General features: G+C 41.0%; 1 protein-coding gene across 5 annotated transcripts in view; it reads right to left on the bottom strand.

Annotated features, from left to right (window-relative positions):
- Positions 1 to 17,769, bottom strand: part of SS18L1 (SS18L1 subunit of BAF chromatin remodeling complex) — a 34,164-nt gene that overhangs the window by 12,796 nt on the left and 3,599 nt on the right. For all 5 annotated transcript variants that reach the window (XM_088153768.1, XM_088153765.1, XM_088153766.1 and 2 more), the window contains 5 exons: positions 9,261 to 9,337; positions 6,934 to 7,018; positions 3,462 to 3,606; positions 1,635 to 1,832; positions 171 to 335 (listed from right to left, as the gene is read on the bottom strand). In XM_088153768.1, coding sequence (XP_088009894.1) covers positions 171 to 335; positions 1,635 to 1,832; positions 3,462 to 3,606; positions 6,934 to 7,018; positions 9,261 to 9,337 — 670 coding nt within the window. The remainder of the gene's footprint in view (positions 1 to 170; positions 336 to 1,634; positions 1,833 to 3,461; positions 3,607 to 6,933; positions 7,019 to 9,260; positions 9,338 to 17,769) is intronic.

Below are 17,769 nucleotides of genomic sequence, written 5' to 3'. Positions count from 1 at the left end.
CCATGGTTGAGAAACACTGCATTGGAGCGTCCGTTATTTTCTTTCCAACAGCCTTCCTATGGGCTGGCAGAGACAGGGGTCCTCACAGGTAACTGAGAAGTTTGCTGCTTGCCGTTTACATGACAGCGTCTTGAATCTTTATCATTATGGGAACTAATTCTTACACTCACCTTGCTGCGAAGCCCGATAAGTGCCCATTGGTCGCTGCCCCATGAGGCTGTTTCCTTGATTGCTCTGGCTCATCATGGCAATGGAAGACTGCCCTTGGTAATGTTGTGTTCCTGCTTGTGGGGAATTGTAATGTGATGTTGCTGCTTGCTGGTGAATCATGGAAACTGCAACACAAAAAACATAGGTTGGGTTCCCATGACATGCTTAACTTGGCTGCTGAATTAACCCAGTCTTTGAGTTTGCACAAAATCCCAAACCATGAATTAATACCATTAATTAACCAAAACAGCCTGGGTTCACCCAACATGCTAAGCCCCAGAAAAATGAATCAAGATTAATATTAAGGAAGCCTTAGTAGGTTGTGTGAATGCTCTGCTAGGGCTCTGCCTGACTGGCTATGTCATATGTGAACACAACCATGCATTCTCAAATTATCCTGAAAGCTTGTGTAAAGCCTGCAGTGTCCTTCTCAAATCTGCCACCCCACTGTAATTTTTAATGGGATCGAAGAAAAAATGACTAAGCACACGGGGAAGCAAGCCTATCAATTGTATTTAATTAATTTGAGGTAATGTAAATGAAGTGAAACCAAATTATCTTGATATTACTCTTCCCACCTACTCTTGAGTGTTGGTATCTTTGAAGGCCTGGATTCAGAAGAAGCTGGACCTCCTGGCTCTTTGTGACTGCCCGCCTGAGCCATGAGAAAATAAAAAAACTACATAAAATTGAAGAAGAATAAAGTCCTAATATCTTCCTGCAGGTTTCCCCAGGTTGGTGTCCTCCAGAAATGTTGGACCAAGCTTGCAAAGTTATCATGGAAGGGCACCAGGTTGGGAAAAGCAGCCTTTTGTTAACTAAGTAAATAATTGCATTTTATGCATTTTCAGTCCTCTCATCTCTATTTCTATGCCTTTTCTGTACTACTGAAGTATATATGTAGCTGTAGTAAATAAATAAGCAGTGAAAATCATCAGTATGCAAACTTTGGAGTTCGTCAAGTTTTCTTCAGCAGTCCCACTCCAGTGTTGATTCCCTAATAGAAATGACCTCCCTGGCCCTGATTCTATAGTACAAAGATCAGAAATATGGTACTTGGTGCCTACAGGCTCCAAAATAGCTGTGATACCCCAAAATGGAATCCATACATTTTCAAAATAAAAAAAAATGGTAGTAATTTTAAAATGGCAGAAATGTCGCAAAATTACCATATTTCAGGTGAAAGCGTGGCATGCAGCCTATTGGTGGCGCGGCACAAGGCTGCCAAAGTGAGATCAACCACATCAGATCAATCACTGTTGCAACAGTTATCAATCTCTTAATAATCCAGACAGCTTTTTAAAAATCAGGAAGGCGCTTGAAAGGTGGGGAGTTCCAGTTGCCAATCTCCGCTATAATGAGAGCTTGAAGACCAAGGTAGCTGCTGAGGTTGGATACAAGGGCAAAGGCTAAGCCAACGGTACCTGGGTTGGACTGCATGCTGAGATTTGCTCGTGAGACATAGTTGCCGATCGATCCCTGGCCTTGCATGGCGACGCTCTGAGATGCAGGCACCGTGTGACTATAACTGGGCCCAGATCCATGGCTACTGAGACTCATGCTCAGGGAAGTCGTGGGCATGGTATTCTGGCCGGACTGCTGCATAGACACATGGTTGGGACCTAGGTAGACAGCAAGCAAGAAAAAGATGCTCCAGTCCGCAAAACATACCCTTTGATCAATCACAGTGTCTGCAAAGAAGGGGCTAAAAAAGTCAAGATAGTGTCCACTGCCATGCGATCAAAACCCTGCCTTTTTTTCACACGCCTTGCGTTGCATGTAATTTTACTCAAATGTTTTGCTGAAGAGTGTATGGTATGCAATGATGATCTCTGGCCCTCAATCAATTATAGATCATGATCAGTCATGAAAGATCAGGCTACCAAATGATATTAGACCTTCTGCTTGTTTTCTACCTTTGGTATTACAGGCAGCGTATCTTAAACGTTTCAAACTCAAAGCGCCCACTTTCAGCTTTGAAATAGCTATTCTCATCTTACTAAAAACCTTCTAGGGCTGCCATAGCCTATCCACAAATGTTTCTTAGTTCCAAGCGGCACTATTTTACACTCAGAATACTTCCAAAAGTTGGAGCAATGCTGGAGCAGTCGAGGTAAGGCTGGGAAAATTGGCTTCAAGCTTGAAACGTGTTCCACACATCTACTCAAGCCCATAGGCATCGTTTTTTGAGAGTAAGTGAACAAGAGCAGGAATTACCCTTAAATCAATCTGCATAATGCCAAATGTAGCTTTCCTTTTTTGAATGGAGTTGCTCTTCTGGTGAGTTATAGCTATTGGTCCCCAGGCTGCATTTAGCTGGGAGTTAAGTCCCGTGGGAATTCAGTGAAACTTTCTTCCAAGTTAAGATGCAAGGTAGCATTTATGTGCCCCCCGCTCCCTTAACATCACAACTAACATATAAGAAAATTATGAGTGGAAATGCTCAAAAGTTTCTAGGATAAGGTAGGTGAAGAGGTCCTTATTTTTCAGCACCTACCAGGGATGAGATACCTTTAGGCGTGTGGAGAGTAACTTTGGAATAAATTGTACTGATATTATACAGTAGAGAGAAAGAAAAAGTTTGAGGATTTCTATTTGGGAATAAAGTGCAATAAAAATATTGGCTTTGTTTGCAAATTATCCCAAGCCATGGTTTGTTTAGTCATGGTTTAATTAAGTCGCTCTGACTCTATTGATTAAACTTTCACTGGCTATGTTTTGCAAACCATGCTAAGCCAAAATAATCCATATTATGCCCATATTATGTCCTTGTGTGTTGTGTGAGCGCAGCCATTAATTCATACCTATGAGTAAATACTGTTGTGTTAGTCCTTTGCAGGGAAAACAAAAATCTCATGTCCCTTTCTCTGGATCTGCCCCAATTCTTTGTAACGCAGTCCTTGAGTTGAGGGACCTAACCTCTCAGTTCACTTTTTAAAAGCCCTTAAATGCACATCTCTTAGACAGACTTATAACTATTCATAATCTAAATTCTTTCTTAATGTTCTTAATTGTATGATTTTTAGCTTTTTATTGTAAACGGCAAGCAACTTGGGTAGACATATACCCAAGATATACATGTCTTCTTCCTGCATTTTATTGTTTCTTACTGCTAAATGAACTGCAAACAACATCCAAGCTTTTCCCATGGTTTTCACATGCATTAGGCTCTAAACACCCAACCCCGGTTAGTTTTAAAGCCCACTCCAAGCATCGGTGATGCGGTTGCCAGGCAACCGTGGAACTCTTACCATTGCTAATCTGACTCTGCATGAGAGAGGAAGGGGGAAGCCCTGAGCTGATTGCATCACTGAGGTTGCTCTGTGAATGGAGGGACTGATTGGAGGCACTCTGACTCATTCCAGCCGGGCCGAGGTTCATGTTCTGGGTTGGTGGCTGTGAGATAGGAACAAGAAGACAAGGTGTTTCTTATAGGAGGAGGATTTTTTCTTTCTGGATGGACTGATGCAATTGATAGAGTTGCCCATCTCACCATCGTGACTCTAGATGGCTTACAAAAAAATTAAAACCAACCAAACAAAACACAGTGTAAACAATATACAAATCGTCAACCATCATCATCATCATCATCTATTTTTAGGCTGGAGTTGATAGAAAAAACTGTGGGTACATCCAGGTCTTTAATGACTCACAAAGGCCAACAGGGTCATGGACCACCAGATTGCCGGGGGATGCTGTTTCACCCGGCAGGTGCAGCAACGGAGGAGGCATGACTCATAGGTGCCACTAGATGGCACTGTCTAATAGATGGGGCCCAGAGCATGTCAACTCTGACAGTTCCAGCGGGGCAAGCAGAGACAATTGGAGACAGGTGGCCCTGCAAATAACCTGGTTCTGGGCCATGTAGGGCTTTATAGGTGATCACCAGCACCTTGAATTGTACCCGGGAGCCAGTGCAGATCACAGGTGTTAGGTGGTCATACTGTGAAGTGTCCATAACTGCTCATATCTCTGCATTCTGGACCAGGTGCAGCTTCTGAATGTTCTTCAAGGGCAGTCCCATGTAGCACACACTCTAGTAAACCAGCCAGAGAATGGGTTCAAGGGAATTCCTGACGTTATTTTTATGAAGAAGATGAATTAGTACAAATATTACTTTTGATTCATGAATGACAGGTGTCAAGAATGAATTAACAGAGTTTTGGTAGCAGGGTCATCATTATTACATCTTATGGTAGGCAGACCATAATCACTTTGGGGTTTTCTTTTCTTTTTCTTTTTAAAAAGTAAAAACAGATGTATTTTGAAAACATTGGAGACCAGATTGGGAAGTTAACCAATTGAGTTGGGAGAAATTCTAAAGCCTGTTGAATAATAATAGCTCTGCTATTTTGCAATCTATTTTAATTAGCAGTCAGTTAATTAGGGAAGACTGAAGCAAATAAACCATTTTCCTTTTTATCCATAAATAAAACTAATGCCAGAACACCATAAAACAGCTTTAGAGTGTAGCTATCAGAAGTAATCCAATATTAATTACATAAAAAATAAGTTAGTGTACTAAATAAAAGTCTGAACTTCATCTTCTGGCGCACAGAATTTATTCTGTTTAGAACTAATATTTTCCTATAGCCAAATTCAATACCAGCCAGGCTCTGATTCAGAATAGGCATCTAACATAAGCTTATTTAAAGTAACTGATGTAAAACTCACTTAAAAATGCCAAGGATATTATGATTTTGCTTCAGACACATGCATAAAAGATATCTTGCTATCTTTTATGTTTTACTGACTTTATTGTAATTTCTTTGTTTGATTATTGTGAGTGCCCAGAGCTATTGGGAGTCGGGTGGCACAAAAGTTTAATAAATTATCATTACTATCATTATTATATCTTATCATTCAATTAGGTAGCATCCCAAATATATATTTAAGAAAAGTAGGAGAGAGAACACCCCATTGATTCATTCACCTTAAGTGACTCTTGTCTTCTAGTAAAACTTCTGCATTCTCCACTTCATTCACTAGAACTCTCGTGAAAGTACCAATATTAATATTGACAAGTATCAGCCTGACTTCAGGGATTCCGTCTTTGATTGTTTCTGACTGGTGAGATTGGGCAGAATGGGTGCACTTTGGGTCCTTTTGATAAAAAAGGTGTCATCTATCAGGACTCAGGGAGTGTACCTTCTCTGTCACAGACCTGCCCTCTGGAATAACATCCCTCCAGAGATCTGTATGGCTCCCAACCTGATGACAATCAGAACGTCACTGACAACCTGGCTGTTCCCTTGGGCCTTGGGGAGAATGGTAGTTGTAGGAAGTTTTACTATTATACAGAGTTTGCCATCTGGACACCTATATTCTGTTTCCTTTTTTATTCTTCTTACTCTTTTTTTTTAAAAATTTAAGCCACCCAGAGTCATCTGGAGTTGGGTGGCCTCTAAGTAGTATAAAATAAGTAAAGAAGCTTTTAATTAGATGATAAAAGAGAAAAGTCCCCCAAGAGCAACTTTGCATCTTGAATTACATGATACCTGTACCTGTTAGTAAGCACTGTTATTGTTTTACTGGAAGTGGAAGTCTTACTATGCATTCCCCATCTAGCATCTAGTCTAGCAGCTAGCCTACATTATAGCCTACTCCTTATCTGCAAAACAGAGAGATGGGCCACTGGGAAAGTTACTCCCTTATTGCTACAGCTATCTAAATTAACTCACTCTTATCTCCCAAACTGTGCAAAGCAGTGCTAGAAGGAAAGAACATAAATACAAGAGATTAAGTCAGCCTTTCCCAGAGTCCTTCCCCCAGATATGTTGGACATCAGTTCTTACAACCTCTGCACATCTTAAAATACTGGGTGAGGAAGCCAGGCCTAGTTAAAGTAGCAGAAAGATCCTTACTCTATCTCTGGAATAATGCCTCCCCCCACAAAGTGTTGCAAGGAAAAAGAAAAAAAGGAAGAAAGAAAATCTTTCACTTCCCACTTAAGAAGTTCAACTTTAATATAGTATTTTAATGGAGCTCAGGCTTGTATGGGAATTTCATTCTGGAAGCCCTTTCCTTCTAATTGCACCTTAGGTCTATGTGCGTAGAAGAATTAGTGGGTTCTACATGGTTTCCCTTCAGTTGCAAGTTGTGAGACAAAAGTGTTAAAACATTCCTCCATGCAAAACACAGCCTCCCACCCCCAAAAATCAGATTTACTGAAGGTCAAGATTCTGCTTTTTTACTACCATCCAGTTTTTTAAAACAGTACACTATTCAGAAATGTAATACCGTGCCTGCAGTCTACGTTGGAAATGTCACAGTTTGCTCTGTTTCCAAACACTACACCATTTCTTCTCGTTTCATCCAGATGCAGGTAAAAGATAAAGGTTGTTTCTCTCAACCCTGTAGTGTCTGTGTCTACACCAGTGTTTCTCAACCTCAGTGATTTTGTGGGCTCCAACTCCCAGAATTCCCCAGCCAGCATGCTTGGGAATTCTGGGAACTGAAGTCCCCACATCTTAAAGTTGCTGAGGTTGAGAAACACTGGTTTACACAATATCCTTACAAAGACACCTGGTTTTCCTGCTCCAATTTACAGGTGTAAACCACCCCCTAATCTCTTAGTCCCACCACACCAAAGATCAATTCCAGTCCAACCCATATCAGGTGTGTTTCTGATTTGTTTCCCCAACTCCCATAAAGCACCACCAAATGATTCTACTCAAACTAATAGACTTCTTTTAATTGGCTTGATTTCATGCAGATACTTACAGCAGGCAGCAAGGACTGCATATTCTGGTTAGAGTCTGCTATGGTGGCCAAGTAAACCAGATTTCTGTGCAGGATTTGTTGATATCTATAGACAAAGGAAAATAGCAAATATCTGAGAAAAAGAAACTGTTGGAAAAATTTCTCCTTTTAAACCTGCATCTGATCTCGATGCTTTCTTCGTTAACATCCCAAACTTCTTTGCAGCCATCCAATCCAAGGCACCCCTCACCTGTTTAACTCTAATAAGCAGCAGTACGGTAGCATTTATTCTGCAACTGCTAAAATGTTGCCCCAAGAACCAAGAGTGTAGGGTGCATTTTTGATGCTTGCAATACATTTATCCTTGCACCCAAACTACTGTCTGACACCCCCACTTGCATTGCATGGCATTAAAGCTAAAGACTCAGTTAATAAGGACAGACGTTGCCTTGCGCTGAATCAGACAGAGCATTGATGCATTCAGTGTAGAACTACCTACAACAGCCTTTTCCAAAAGATGTTGGATTTCAAGAGCGATTCAGGGCTTAAAAGGGGGCTGAATATTCCTGGATGATTCCAGTCCCTGGAATGAAATCAACCTGAAAGGGGCTGCAAAAGGGACAGGAAAAGCACCAGAAATTCCTGCAGTTTGAGAGATGTAGGCTTTGCTTCCAGAATGGGATGGACCCACTTGGGTCTATATTTCTTTGCACTGCACTTTGCTGTCTGCTAACCCCAAGTGGAATGTGCATCACCTCTTAGGCTAGGCTAACACTGGATTGGGCAGTTTGGGGTTCAGCTTTTGCTTTAACACAGGGTTTCTCAACCTTAGCAACTTTAAGATGGCTGGGGAATCCTGGGAGTTGAAGTCCACACATCTTAAAGTTGCTGAGGTTGAGAAATCCTGCTTTAACATGTTGGGTGACCCAAGCTCTCATGTTAAAGCCAGAATTTCATCTATAGGTGTAGCATGAATGCAATATGAGTGTCAGGCTAAGCCAGCTCTAGGGTTTCACGAATTGGTTGAACACATTCAAGACACCCCTCCATTAGAGCTATCTTTCTTTGATTGATTTGGAAGCTAAAGGCTGTGTACAATACATTGTGGTCCCTCCTATTTTTCCCCACAATGGCCCTGTCAGGTAGGTTGAACTGAGAGAAAGTGAGAGGCCTGAAGGCCCCTAAGGAGCTTCTGTGGATACTGGTGGACCTGGATCTGAGACTCTCTGCTCATAATCCTGCATCTTCACCATCATACTACCCTGGTTATACCAGCATGAAATTTTCTATCCCCACTGCTAACCCTCTTCTGCTTCTGTTCCCAGTCACTGTAGTTTCCTGACCCCTCCAAGGAAACAGGTGATAAAGTGTAATAGATTTGATACATCTTCAGACTGTCCTTCTACAGTGTTGGAATAAGAGGGAGCATATTACTTGAACATGGACACAACTAAGGCTGATTCAAGTCTGTCTTTTTCATGGTCTAGGTTCAAAATGAAGGCAAAGTCACAGGGACAAGCAGAGAAGAGATGTGCTCAGGGCATGTTTGTGCTGCAGTTATGGAAAAGTGAGAAAATGTCAGCCTTGCAAAGTAGTCCAGGCAAAAAACATACCCAGAAGTACCAGCTCTAACTTTATTGTAAGGTTACCTTAACAGAATCTTGCAAGTCTGAAAGTACATCTGTTCCCTATTATCTTTTCTCTTCAATCAAAAGTATATCTCTTCCCCATTGCCTTTACAGTCCAAAAAATGGGGGGGGGGGTCCCTTCTGAGACGTTTGCCATGTCCACGTTCCTTCTGTGGACTCAGCTGCCTCTTATCTGACCGTTGCCTAGTCTGCAGCTCTTCCTCCTGTCTCCCAGTGTTATTCCCACATGCCGTTACATAAAAGCTGTTTAACAAAAATTAAAATGCCTGAAGAAGGGGCCAGGAGATGGGATCTCATTGCTTTATCTGCTCTTAATAGGGACCTGATGCAGAATTAAAAATTGTCTCTCCTAAATCAACAACAACGGTGTCAACATGGTTGAAAAGAAGGCAGTCACCATTAGAGAGAGGCCAGCAGTGTCTGTGGGGGGGAGTAAAAGAAATCAAGATAGTTACTGTAGCATATATTATAAGGAATGGGGCTTTGATGATGTGGTTGCTGTCACCATCTTGACTTTTTTGACATCCCCCTGCCTTGCTCTAAAAGGAACAATGTGAAGATGCTGGCTTAAGATGAGAAAGCAATTGTAGATGTTGTCCACATTAGGAGTAATGAAATTATTCTTTTCATCTGCTGACAGATGGCCAAGAAATGACAAACTCAGTATATTTCAGCATCAGCCTATAAATTCATACTCACTGAGTACATTCTGCTGTTTTGCCCTTGCTCTGATAGTCCATAATGCACTGTATCAGATGATGATTTTCATCCAACATCTGGGTTTAAAAGGGACAAAAAAAGCCATTACTGATCGAAACATAGCTGAGAAAGGTGTTCCATCATCTGCCCTGCTTGGTCCTGCTAAAGCTTTTGATATGTCACACTCCTTGCACAGTCTTTATGCATTAAGTACTCTGAAATCTAAACAAGCAGTTAGCAAAAACAGTGGGACAATATTTGCATTAATGGAAGTGAAATGTCTTACCATCATTCAAATTAATTTTTATTTTTTATTTATTTGATTTATCCTGCCTTCAACTCAAGGCAGCATACTTATCTAATGCTCCCACCCCCTATTTTCCCCACAACAACAACCCTATGAGGTGGGTTGGGCTGAGAGAGGGAGACTGCCTCAAAGTCACCCAGCTGGCTTTGAAGTATTCTCATTGCTACTGGTCAATAAATAAAGTGTCATGAGGTCAGAATTGTCTCCAGGTCCTGTAGTATGAGATCTTTTCAGCAGGAGATGCCAAAATTGAACCTACGAGTTCTTTGTTTTAAAATGTATGGTCCAAATTTATAGGCAAATCAAACCTTCCAAATGGCTCCTGCATTTTTTTTATTTTGCAATTTCTTTGCAGCTTTCTTTGGAAAATTAGAGGTATCTACAGGAGGGGATCAAAAATGTCAACATGGCAATCGTGCAATCAAAACCCTGCCCCTTTTTTATTTCCATCATATCACATGTAAAAAGGGGTAGAGGTTCAGTTGCATGATTGTGGCCTCCATATTGAATTTTTTGTCCCCATTCCTGAGGACATGCCTCAACACATTGAATGGATTCACTCATAAAAGTAGCCATGTGGTAGTTGGATGGCTCTGCTTGAATATAGCATTGTAGCTTGTCCTCTTATGGTTTGATGCACTGCAGCTTATTTACAAAAATATGGCTCAAAAAAAATTGTGAATTATCAGATTGTGTGTCCTGATTTATGCACTGCACCAAACCATGGTTAACAAATCACAATGGCTGAGTTCACACACTGGATGAAATCAGAGGCAAAGCCAACCCCTAGATTCACTCCTGGCCTTAATATCCTTTGTTTGATTTTGGATGGATATGTTATAGGAAGGCAGCCAATTGTGTTAACCATGTTAAAGAAGCTAAGGTTTAGCATAATGTGTGAACCCAGTTTAAAAGCAACTTGCATATAAAACACACCCCTAAATTGTTAGAGGGATGAATATGAATAAAATACAGATTATCTGCTTGAAGCTAAGAAAGCAACCAGAATTCCTATAAAATTCAAGGACATTATCTTAGCTTAAATCAATGGCTGCATTCACAGGACACATTGGTTAATAAGCTAAAGGATCTGATTCCAACCTTTTAGCCTAGCATGTTAAGCTCCAGCTAAGATGATTAATTTATTGGTTGTTGTGTGATGGGGAGCAAGAAAAATGTGTTAGTTCCATAAATCACAGTTGAGTTAACCAAACAAGTTAGAGCAGTGTTTCTCAACCTTGGCAGCTTTCAGATGTGTGGACTCCAACTCCCAGAATTCCCCAGCCAGCCAGGAGGCTGGCTGGGGAATTCTGGGAGTTGGAGTCCACACATCTGAAAGCTACTAAGGTTGAGAAACACTGGATTAGAGCGTGTGTGCAAACATGGCCTATGTGTCAACCCAAACAATGTACAGTAATAATTGGCCAATTTGTCACTTTAATGTCATCTTTAAGAGACACACTTCTTTTTCCTTTAGCGTTCAATGGAGCTATTTATTTACATCAGAGAAAATAAAAGGATTCCCTTGGGGACTTCAGTGGGATTGGGATAATCCCCAGTGCCTAGGGATGAATGCAATTCTGACCTTTTCAACAATACCCACTGCAATCTATTCACTTAATCAAAATGTGATTAAGGATGCCTAGAAAATGAATCACAGGCCTTCTTTATCATTCCATTTCATACCTTCTGGGGATGAGTGTGAGTGTAATGAAGTGTCAGACTTTCTCAAGTCATCACCTTCCAAGCATAGAAGTGTATCCTTTACCCATATTTCAACAAAGCAGAGGTATCCAAAATGACTGATGCCAAAGAAGTAATTGCTTATTTTTATTCTGATGTGTGTGTGTGTGTGTGTGTCTTCAAGTCAGTGTTGGCTCTTAATGACTGCCTGGACAAGTCGCTGCAGTTTTCTTGGCAAGGTTTCAGAAGTGGTTTGTCTGGCCTTTTTCTTCTTAGCTGAGAGAGAGGGACTGGCCCAAGGTCACCCAGCTGGCCTTGTGCCTTAGGCGGGACTAGAACTCACGGTCTCCTGGTTTCTAGCCTGGTGCCTTAACCTCTATACCAGTGTTTCTCAACCTTGACAACTTTAAGATGTGTGGACTTCAACTCCCAGAATGCCCCAGCCAGAGAGAAAAGGACTGGCCCAAGGTCACCCAGCTGGCTTCGTGCCTAAGGTGGGACTAGAACTCACAGTGCCTGAACCACTACAGAAGAAATAAAGGGTGCTAGTAGAACAAAAAGATCTTTGTTCAACCAAGTTACTTTGTCAAATGAAAGCCATATAGTTTTTCATCAGTGCCAAAGTCCTTGCCCTTTCAGCATAAAACAAGGGATAAAGACATTCAACTCTTGGTGAAGTCATGAATGGCAACAGTATGGAAGTGGTCTGCCATAGTTGTATTCCAAAATGTTTTCACCTTCCCCAGTGAGCCCACCACCTCATCCTCCAACCCCATCCTGGTGGCCTCTTAATGGCTACAATTACACCTTTTTGTTCTGACGATAACAACTTTTCCTATCAAATCAGGCATTTGTGTAAGAATACTTTGACTATCAAAAATGTTCACCAGCGTCAGAAGAGGGTTTTGTTATGACAACAGCCACTTACATTCCAGCTGCGCTACTATATCTTGCAATGACACGTGGCACATGACCCATGATTTCGCCATCCTCTTCAACGAAGATGGGATTTTGCAGATATAACTTTGAGGATGTCAAGTACAATCTATAAATGGTTTTTATTGTACTGTATCTTACCAGAATACAAATATCCATGTATTACGGCCCAGATAAGCAACTTTTGATATTTCCTTTAAATCTTCTCCCCATACTTCTTTAGATCCTTTAAGGAATTCCAGGCGTTTGAGAGAAGAGCAGAGACCTACTTCTCACTCAAAGGATCAGTGTAACTAAATTAGAAACTTAGCTAAGTCATAAGGCTTGATTTTCCCATAGTACGTTATATGAGCCCAGTCCTGGTGGTTTATAAACCACACGTTATGGCTTAGCTGGTTGTGTGAACCCAGTCCATTGTGATTTATTCCTGCTCTCCTGGATATTTTTCAGATGTGTGTATTTCAACTCTTGGAATTTTCAAGCCATCACAGGCGTTGCTTGGAATTCTGGGAACTGTTCCTTGTCTCAGGAAGATGCCAAGTTTAGAAAAGGCCAATTCATGCCACCCACCATGGTAACACAACAGATGAATTAAATCATTGGTTCAGACTAACAGTGGGGTATTGGCAGATACTGAGAGAGAATAACTGGCCCAAAGTCACCCAGCCCTTTTTCATGCCTAAGGTCTCCCTTAGAGAACTGATGGTCTCCCGATTTCAGCACCTTAACCACGACAACAATTTGGATCTCAAGATATGTAAATGCTCATCCCTCTGAAACTGTTCCTTGCCTATGGAGAACTAATTTGCTCTGGGGAAGGATGAATTAGACCAGGGTTTCTCAACCTTGGCAACTTTCAGATGGGCGGACTTCAACTCCCAGAATCCCCCAGCCAGCAAGGCTGGCTGGGGGATTCTGGGAGTTGAAGTCTGCCCATCTGAAAGCTGCCAAGGTTGAGAAACTCTGAACCAGACCCTTTTCTCCTGATATTCAAATGTGGCAAAACACAGAAAAGTGGGAGGGCAAAGGCATTCCAGAGGCAAGTTTAACATTCCTTATGTTAGCTGCCAGGAGTCACTGTCGTGAGATGGGCCGCCATATAAATTGATTGAAATAAATAAATAATAGACTCCGTCAGAGTGATCCTTCTCAACTGGCTATTGATGTGTGCATTTGTAAACAGAGTTGTGCATACCCTTAAAGCAAATCAAGATGCAAGCAGGAGCAATTATATTAGGAAATTAGCAACCTTCTTATACTCCGCAGCGATATTCTGGGGTTTTATCATGACTTCCTCACTGAGAACGCAGACCTGAGAAGCAGGAATTTGAAACAAAAGACCTGTTTCATTTATCCGACGAAGCCACTGTTTGCATACCTACGGTTTAATTGAAAACCACAGCTAGCATGCGACCAATAAACCATGGTTTACAAACACAGGCTGGGTTCATATAACATGTCAAGCTACAGCCATCTTATGGCTTTGCATGATGCATAAACTCAGCCATTGCTTGCAGTTTTCTTCACTAAATATCCAGAAGCAACAGGAAGGAGGAGGATTACCCCTTTCCCAGTATGCAGAGGATGAGAAAGATTCAGTGAAATAATAGACCCCTGAAATGGCATTTAAGAGCATATCAGAAGTGAGAGTTGGCTAATCTATTGCACAGGCCAGCTTCTGAATATGTATTTGCAAGAATGCAGAAGTCCTTCCTATTTGCTGCATAAACAGACATGGGCCCCCTGAGGGATGGAGAGCTTTAGTAGTTGCTAACCAATGCCAATAACTCAGAAATGCAGCATAGCTTCGCTGCACTCCCAATACATCAACCATTCTAAACAATGGGAATTCGGTTACCATATTTAATATTTATCAAGAATCTACAACTGCAATCCATAGGAAAGGAAGGATATAAGAAATCGGGAGAAACAATTTGTCAGGAAACCTAACCACTCCACGCACAGTGCCAATCTGCAAACAGAAGAAAACTGGCTAGAAAATCAAGAATACAGTTGAGATGCTGCAGTCTTACCCACATTTAGGGGTGGGAACAACTTCTCACAGCTTAAACAGTAACCGAGTTTTCTTGTCACACTACATAGGGTAAACAGCTCATCAGGACAAGAATGTCTGCATGACGTGGGTTGATGATCACTATGAGGGGAAATGCTTGTCAGTTCCCTCCCTTCTCTCTTCTGCCTTCCTCTTACAAACCATATTGTTTATCCTAGCTAACAAACATCAGATTGACATTTATAGACGGAAGAAACCCCAAAAGCCCATCCTTAAGAGTCTGTCAGAACAAATAAGGCCCACTCATGTTCATCCAATGGTGCATTCATGGCTATCCACAGGGAGGGGAAGGTCAAATAAGTCAGTATAGCTGCCACAATCATGGGATCAAAGGCTTGCCCTTTTTTAATGTGTGATGCAAAAAAGGGTAGGGCTTTGATCACATGGTTGTGGCTACCATCTTGATTTTTTTATCCCCTTTCCATGGACACCCCTGGGTGCATTATTACACCTCTGTTTACATTTCAAAGGCACTTGATGGAAACAGAGTCAGTTTGTGGTTGCTTGAAGTTGCAATCCTATAGGCCAGGATCACGATCCTAAAGGGTAGGTGTGGCCCTTAGCACTCTTCTTGCAGATTGGCTGGGAGCAAAATGTTTGATCCTTTGGAGGGTGGGTTGAGAAATTTAAAAGGTAGGATGAGTTCCTTAAACCTCTGAAAATGCAGCTAACATATGTGAATGATTCTCAGAACGAGCCAAAGTTAAAAGCCAACGTGGTCCATTATTTGTTTTCCTTAAAATGGAAGATCAGATGAAATAATCTAATCTGGAGAAGAATATTAGCTATGCAAATGTCTATAATTTCTAAGAGAAAGTCATATAAGACTAATGAAGTGCACAAAAGGCTTTTGGCAAAATATGCACAAATGATTCGTCTCCAGAGTGAGAATGTTCCAGGGAACTCTGTAAAGTTTCATTTTTCCTTTGGAGCACACCAATCCCTCCATTGCAAGGGTGGCTTCTAGCAGTTTTTCAGAAGTAAATGTTTCCAGTACTGCCCAGAAGGGTTTCCATCTCTGAGATGAGCAAACCCCATCCCATTTTAGCACTAAAGATGTTACCTAGCTGGGTAATGAAACGTTTGCAAGAAAAGAACCAAGCTCAGAGAACCCCAAGGACTCCACAGTTCAACCCTGAGCTACACATATTCACCTCTATAAGTCATCCATTGCTTGGTGTCCAAGAGAACGACGTTAATGAACTTAGAGTTAAAGTGTAGGGGGTCAAGGTCATTCATTCACTGTGAATTTCTTATATAGCAAACCTTCTGGACCTGGAAAGGTCCAGAAAGTTGTAAAAAAAAGAATGACAATGCATAAACATCTCAAAATCTGGAAGTACAGGTTTGCCTACTTCAATCCACCAAAAGAGAAAGAAAAGTCAACACTGTTGAAAATGTTTAGCACAGAACTATTTTATAATTCTGTAATTTGAAAAATGACAAACTATTTCATTCATATATATATATATATATATACTGTATATTTATATATATATACACACATACATACATACATACATACATACATACATACATACTACCTGAGAATAGGGTTACCAGACATCAAGCAAAAGGAGGAAATACCCTCTTTTTCATCCTTATGTCCTCCATCTGGCATGCATACCCTTAAAACCAAATATAGTCTGGCTCTTTGAGTATCTGTCTCTTCCTGAGCAACTTTCTGGCCAACTGGCTCTGCTGCCTGAAATTGACAAGATCTTAATCAGTTACACACGGAAGGCTTTGGACTCCTAACCAACTCTAGCACATTCCTGCCATTGAAAAAAACAGTCTTTCTGATGCTGGAAAAAATAATTTCATGTATATGTAGGCCTAAGTACTTTTTGTTTGTTTGTTTGGCAGTTTTTCATTGTAATTTTTGTCCTGGATGCCAAGAAAATGAAACAGCATGTCCTCCTTTCCCCTCATTTGTCTGCCTTTCCGGTTGACCCTGTCCTCCTTTGCTTGTTCAGATACCAGGTAACCCTACCTGAGAAGGACTGATCGACTCCCTCATGGGTGGTTTAGACAGACCTGATAAAGAGTTATATTTTGATAAGCCTTGAGGTAGCCTAATGAGAAATGTTGTGAGTCTAAGAGCCAATTCTGCTTCGATGAAGTAGGTGGGAAATGGTTCTGCCTTACAGTTTCAACAAAGAACAAGTTAAGATGGATACTCTTGGCTTTGTTGACCCTCCCAACAAATTTCACCAGTCAGAGGGGGAAAGCATCAACCAATTGCGTTCTTTAACTTGGAGTGGGCTGGAAAGAAGGTAAGTTTAGAGCGATTTCTAAAGGAAAATCAATTTATCTTCTGAAATTCACTCAAAATATTTGGATTACTGCTGTTCAGCCAAGGTATTTTCCACTGTTTTCCCAAGAGGTAGATTCTCCTTCTTTTGCCTTAAGACAGCCTGTGTCTTAGGAATGGATTTTTATTTCCCCTTTTATAATGCATAGCATCTCAAAGATGCTTTTTATGGCTCTCATGTAGGAGATTTTGAAGCGCATCTAGTCATCTGTCGAAACTTGCTTTGGTTCTGCACAAATGTTTTGTGATTTTCAGCTCCATTTGGGCATGCATTTAGCACTATTCTGGTTCTAGGGTTACACCAAAATAGTATTGTTCCACCAAACCCAAATGTTGCTGCATTTGAACACGCCTCCTGTGATTTGAAAAGAGATTTCAAGCTAATGTTTATGAGACAGGGAAGAGATAGGGGTGGATGTTTTAAAGGAAAGGTTGTCTGAGTGGCTTTGGAGCTGTTTACATGCTGAACTGGAGTTAATAGGCATTCAAGGCATACTGAAGAAATAGTTGTTATTACTGTGATTTATACACAATTTACCAAATTTTCTGACTGGATTTGGTGATTTTGACCTACAGATCCTTCCCAAGGATCTAGGATAGTTAAAGATATTGTCATAATATATGCACTGTTCCAAGTAATGCAACTTTTTGCAACTAATGAGTTGAGATTCTGTCCATTTCTATTGTGTTCAAATGCTCGTCCAGATCTTTTGGTATGGCATCACTATAACCTTCTTTCATATTGTTCCATCTCTATTTAAAGGTCTTTATATTCCCCTTTTTTTTCTAGTTCTTTCTCTTCTAACTGCAGCTACTGCAATGTTTGTTTCTTTTCAACTACAATTATGTCTGGCTTATTATGGGTTAAATGTGGATCAGTTTGTATTTGGAAGTCCCACAGGATCTGTTATTATCTTAGATGACGATGATGACGAAGAAGGAGAGGGAGAGGAAGATTTCAACACAAAACTTCACCCTTTCTCTAGAAATTTTCATGGATGGCTTCTTCATTGTGTCCTGAGTGAACTGCAGGGTTGGGTGGGGGTTACTCTGGAGGTTTGTAGCAAACTAATTAAAATGGAGGGGGAATGTTATCTGCAGGTCTTCAAGACTATCAAGCATTCTTTCGAATCATTTGCTCAGGAAAGTCTCCCTTGAGTCAAACTTAACTCCTGGTGAATTTATGGACATGCCC

Source organism: Python bivittatus, unplaced genomic scaffold (assembly GCF_059951505.1).
Source record: "Python bivittatus isolate LINGU-HERP-01145 unplaced genomic scaffold, Pbiv_v1 ctg000700_np1212, whole genome shotgun sequence".
Taxonomy (NCBI): Eukaryota; Metazoa; Chordata; class Lepidosauria; order Squamata; family Pythonidae; genus Python; species Python bivittatus.
This window is presented reverse-complemented; position numbering and strand designations above follow the sequence as displayed.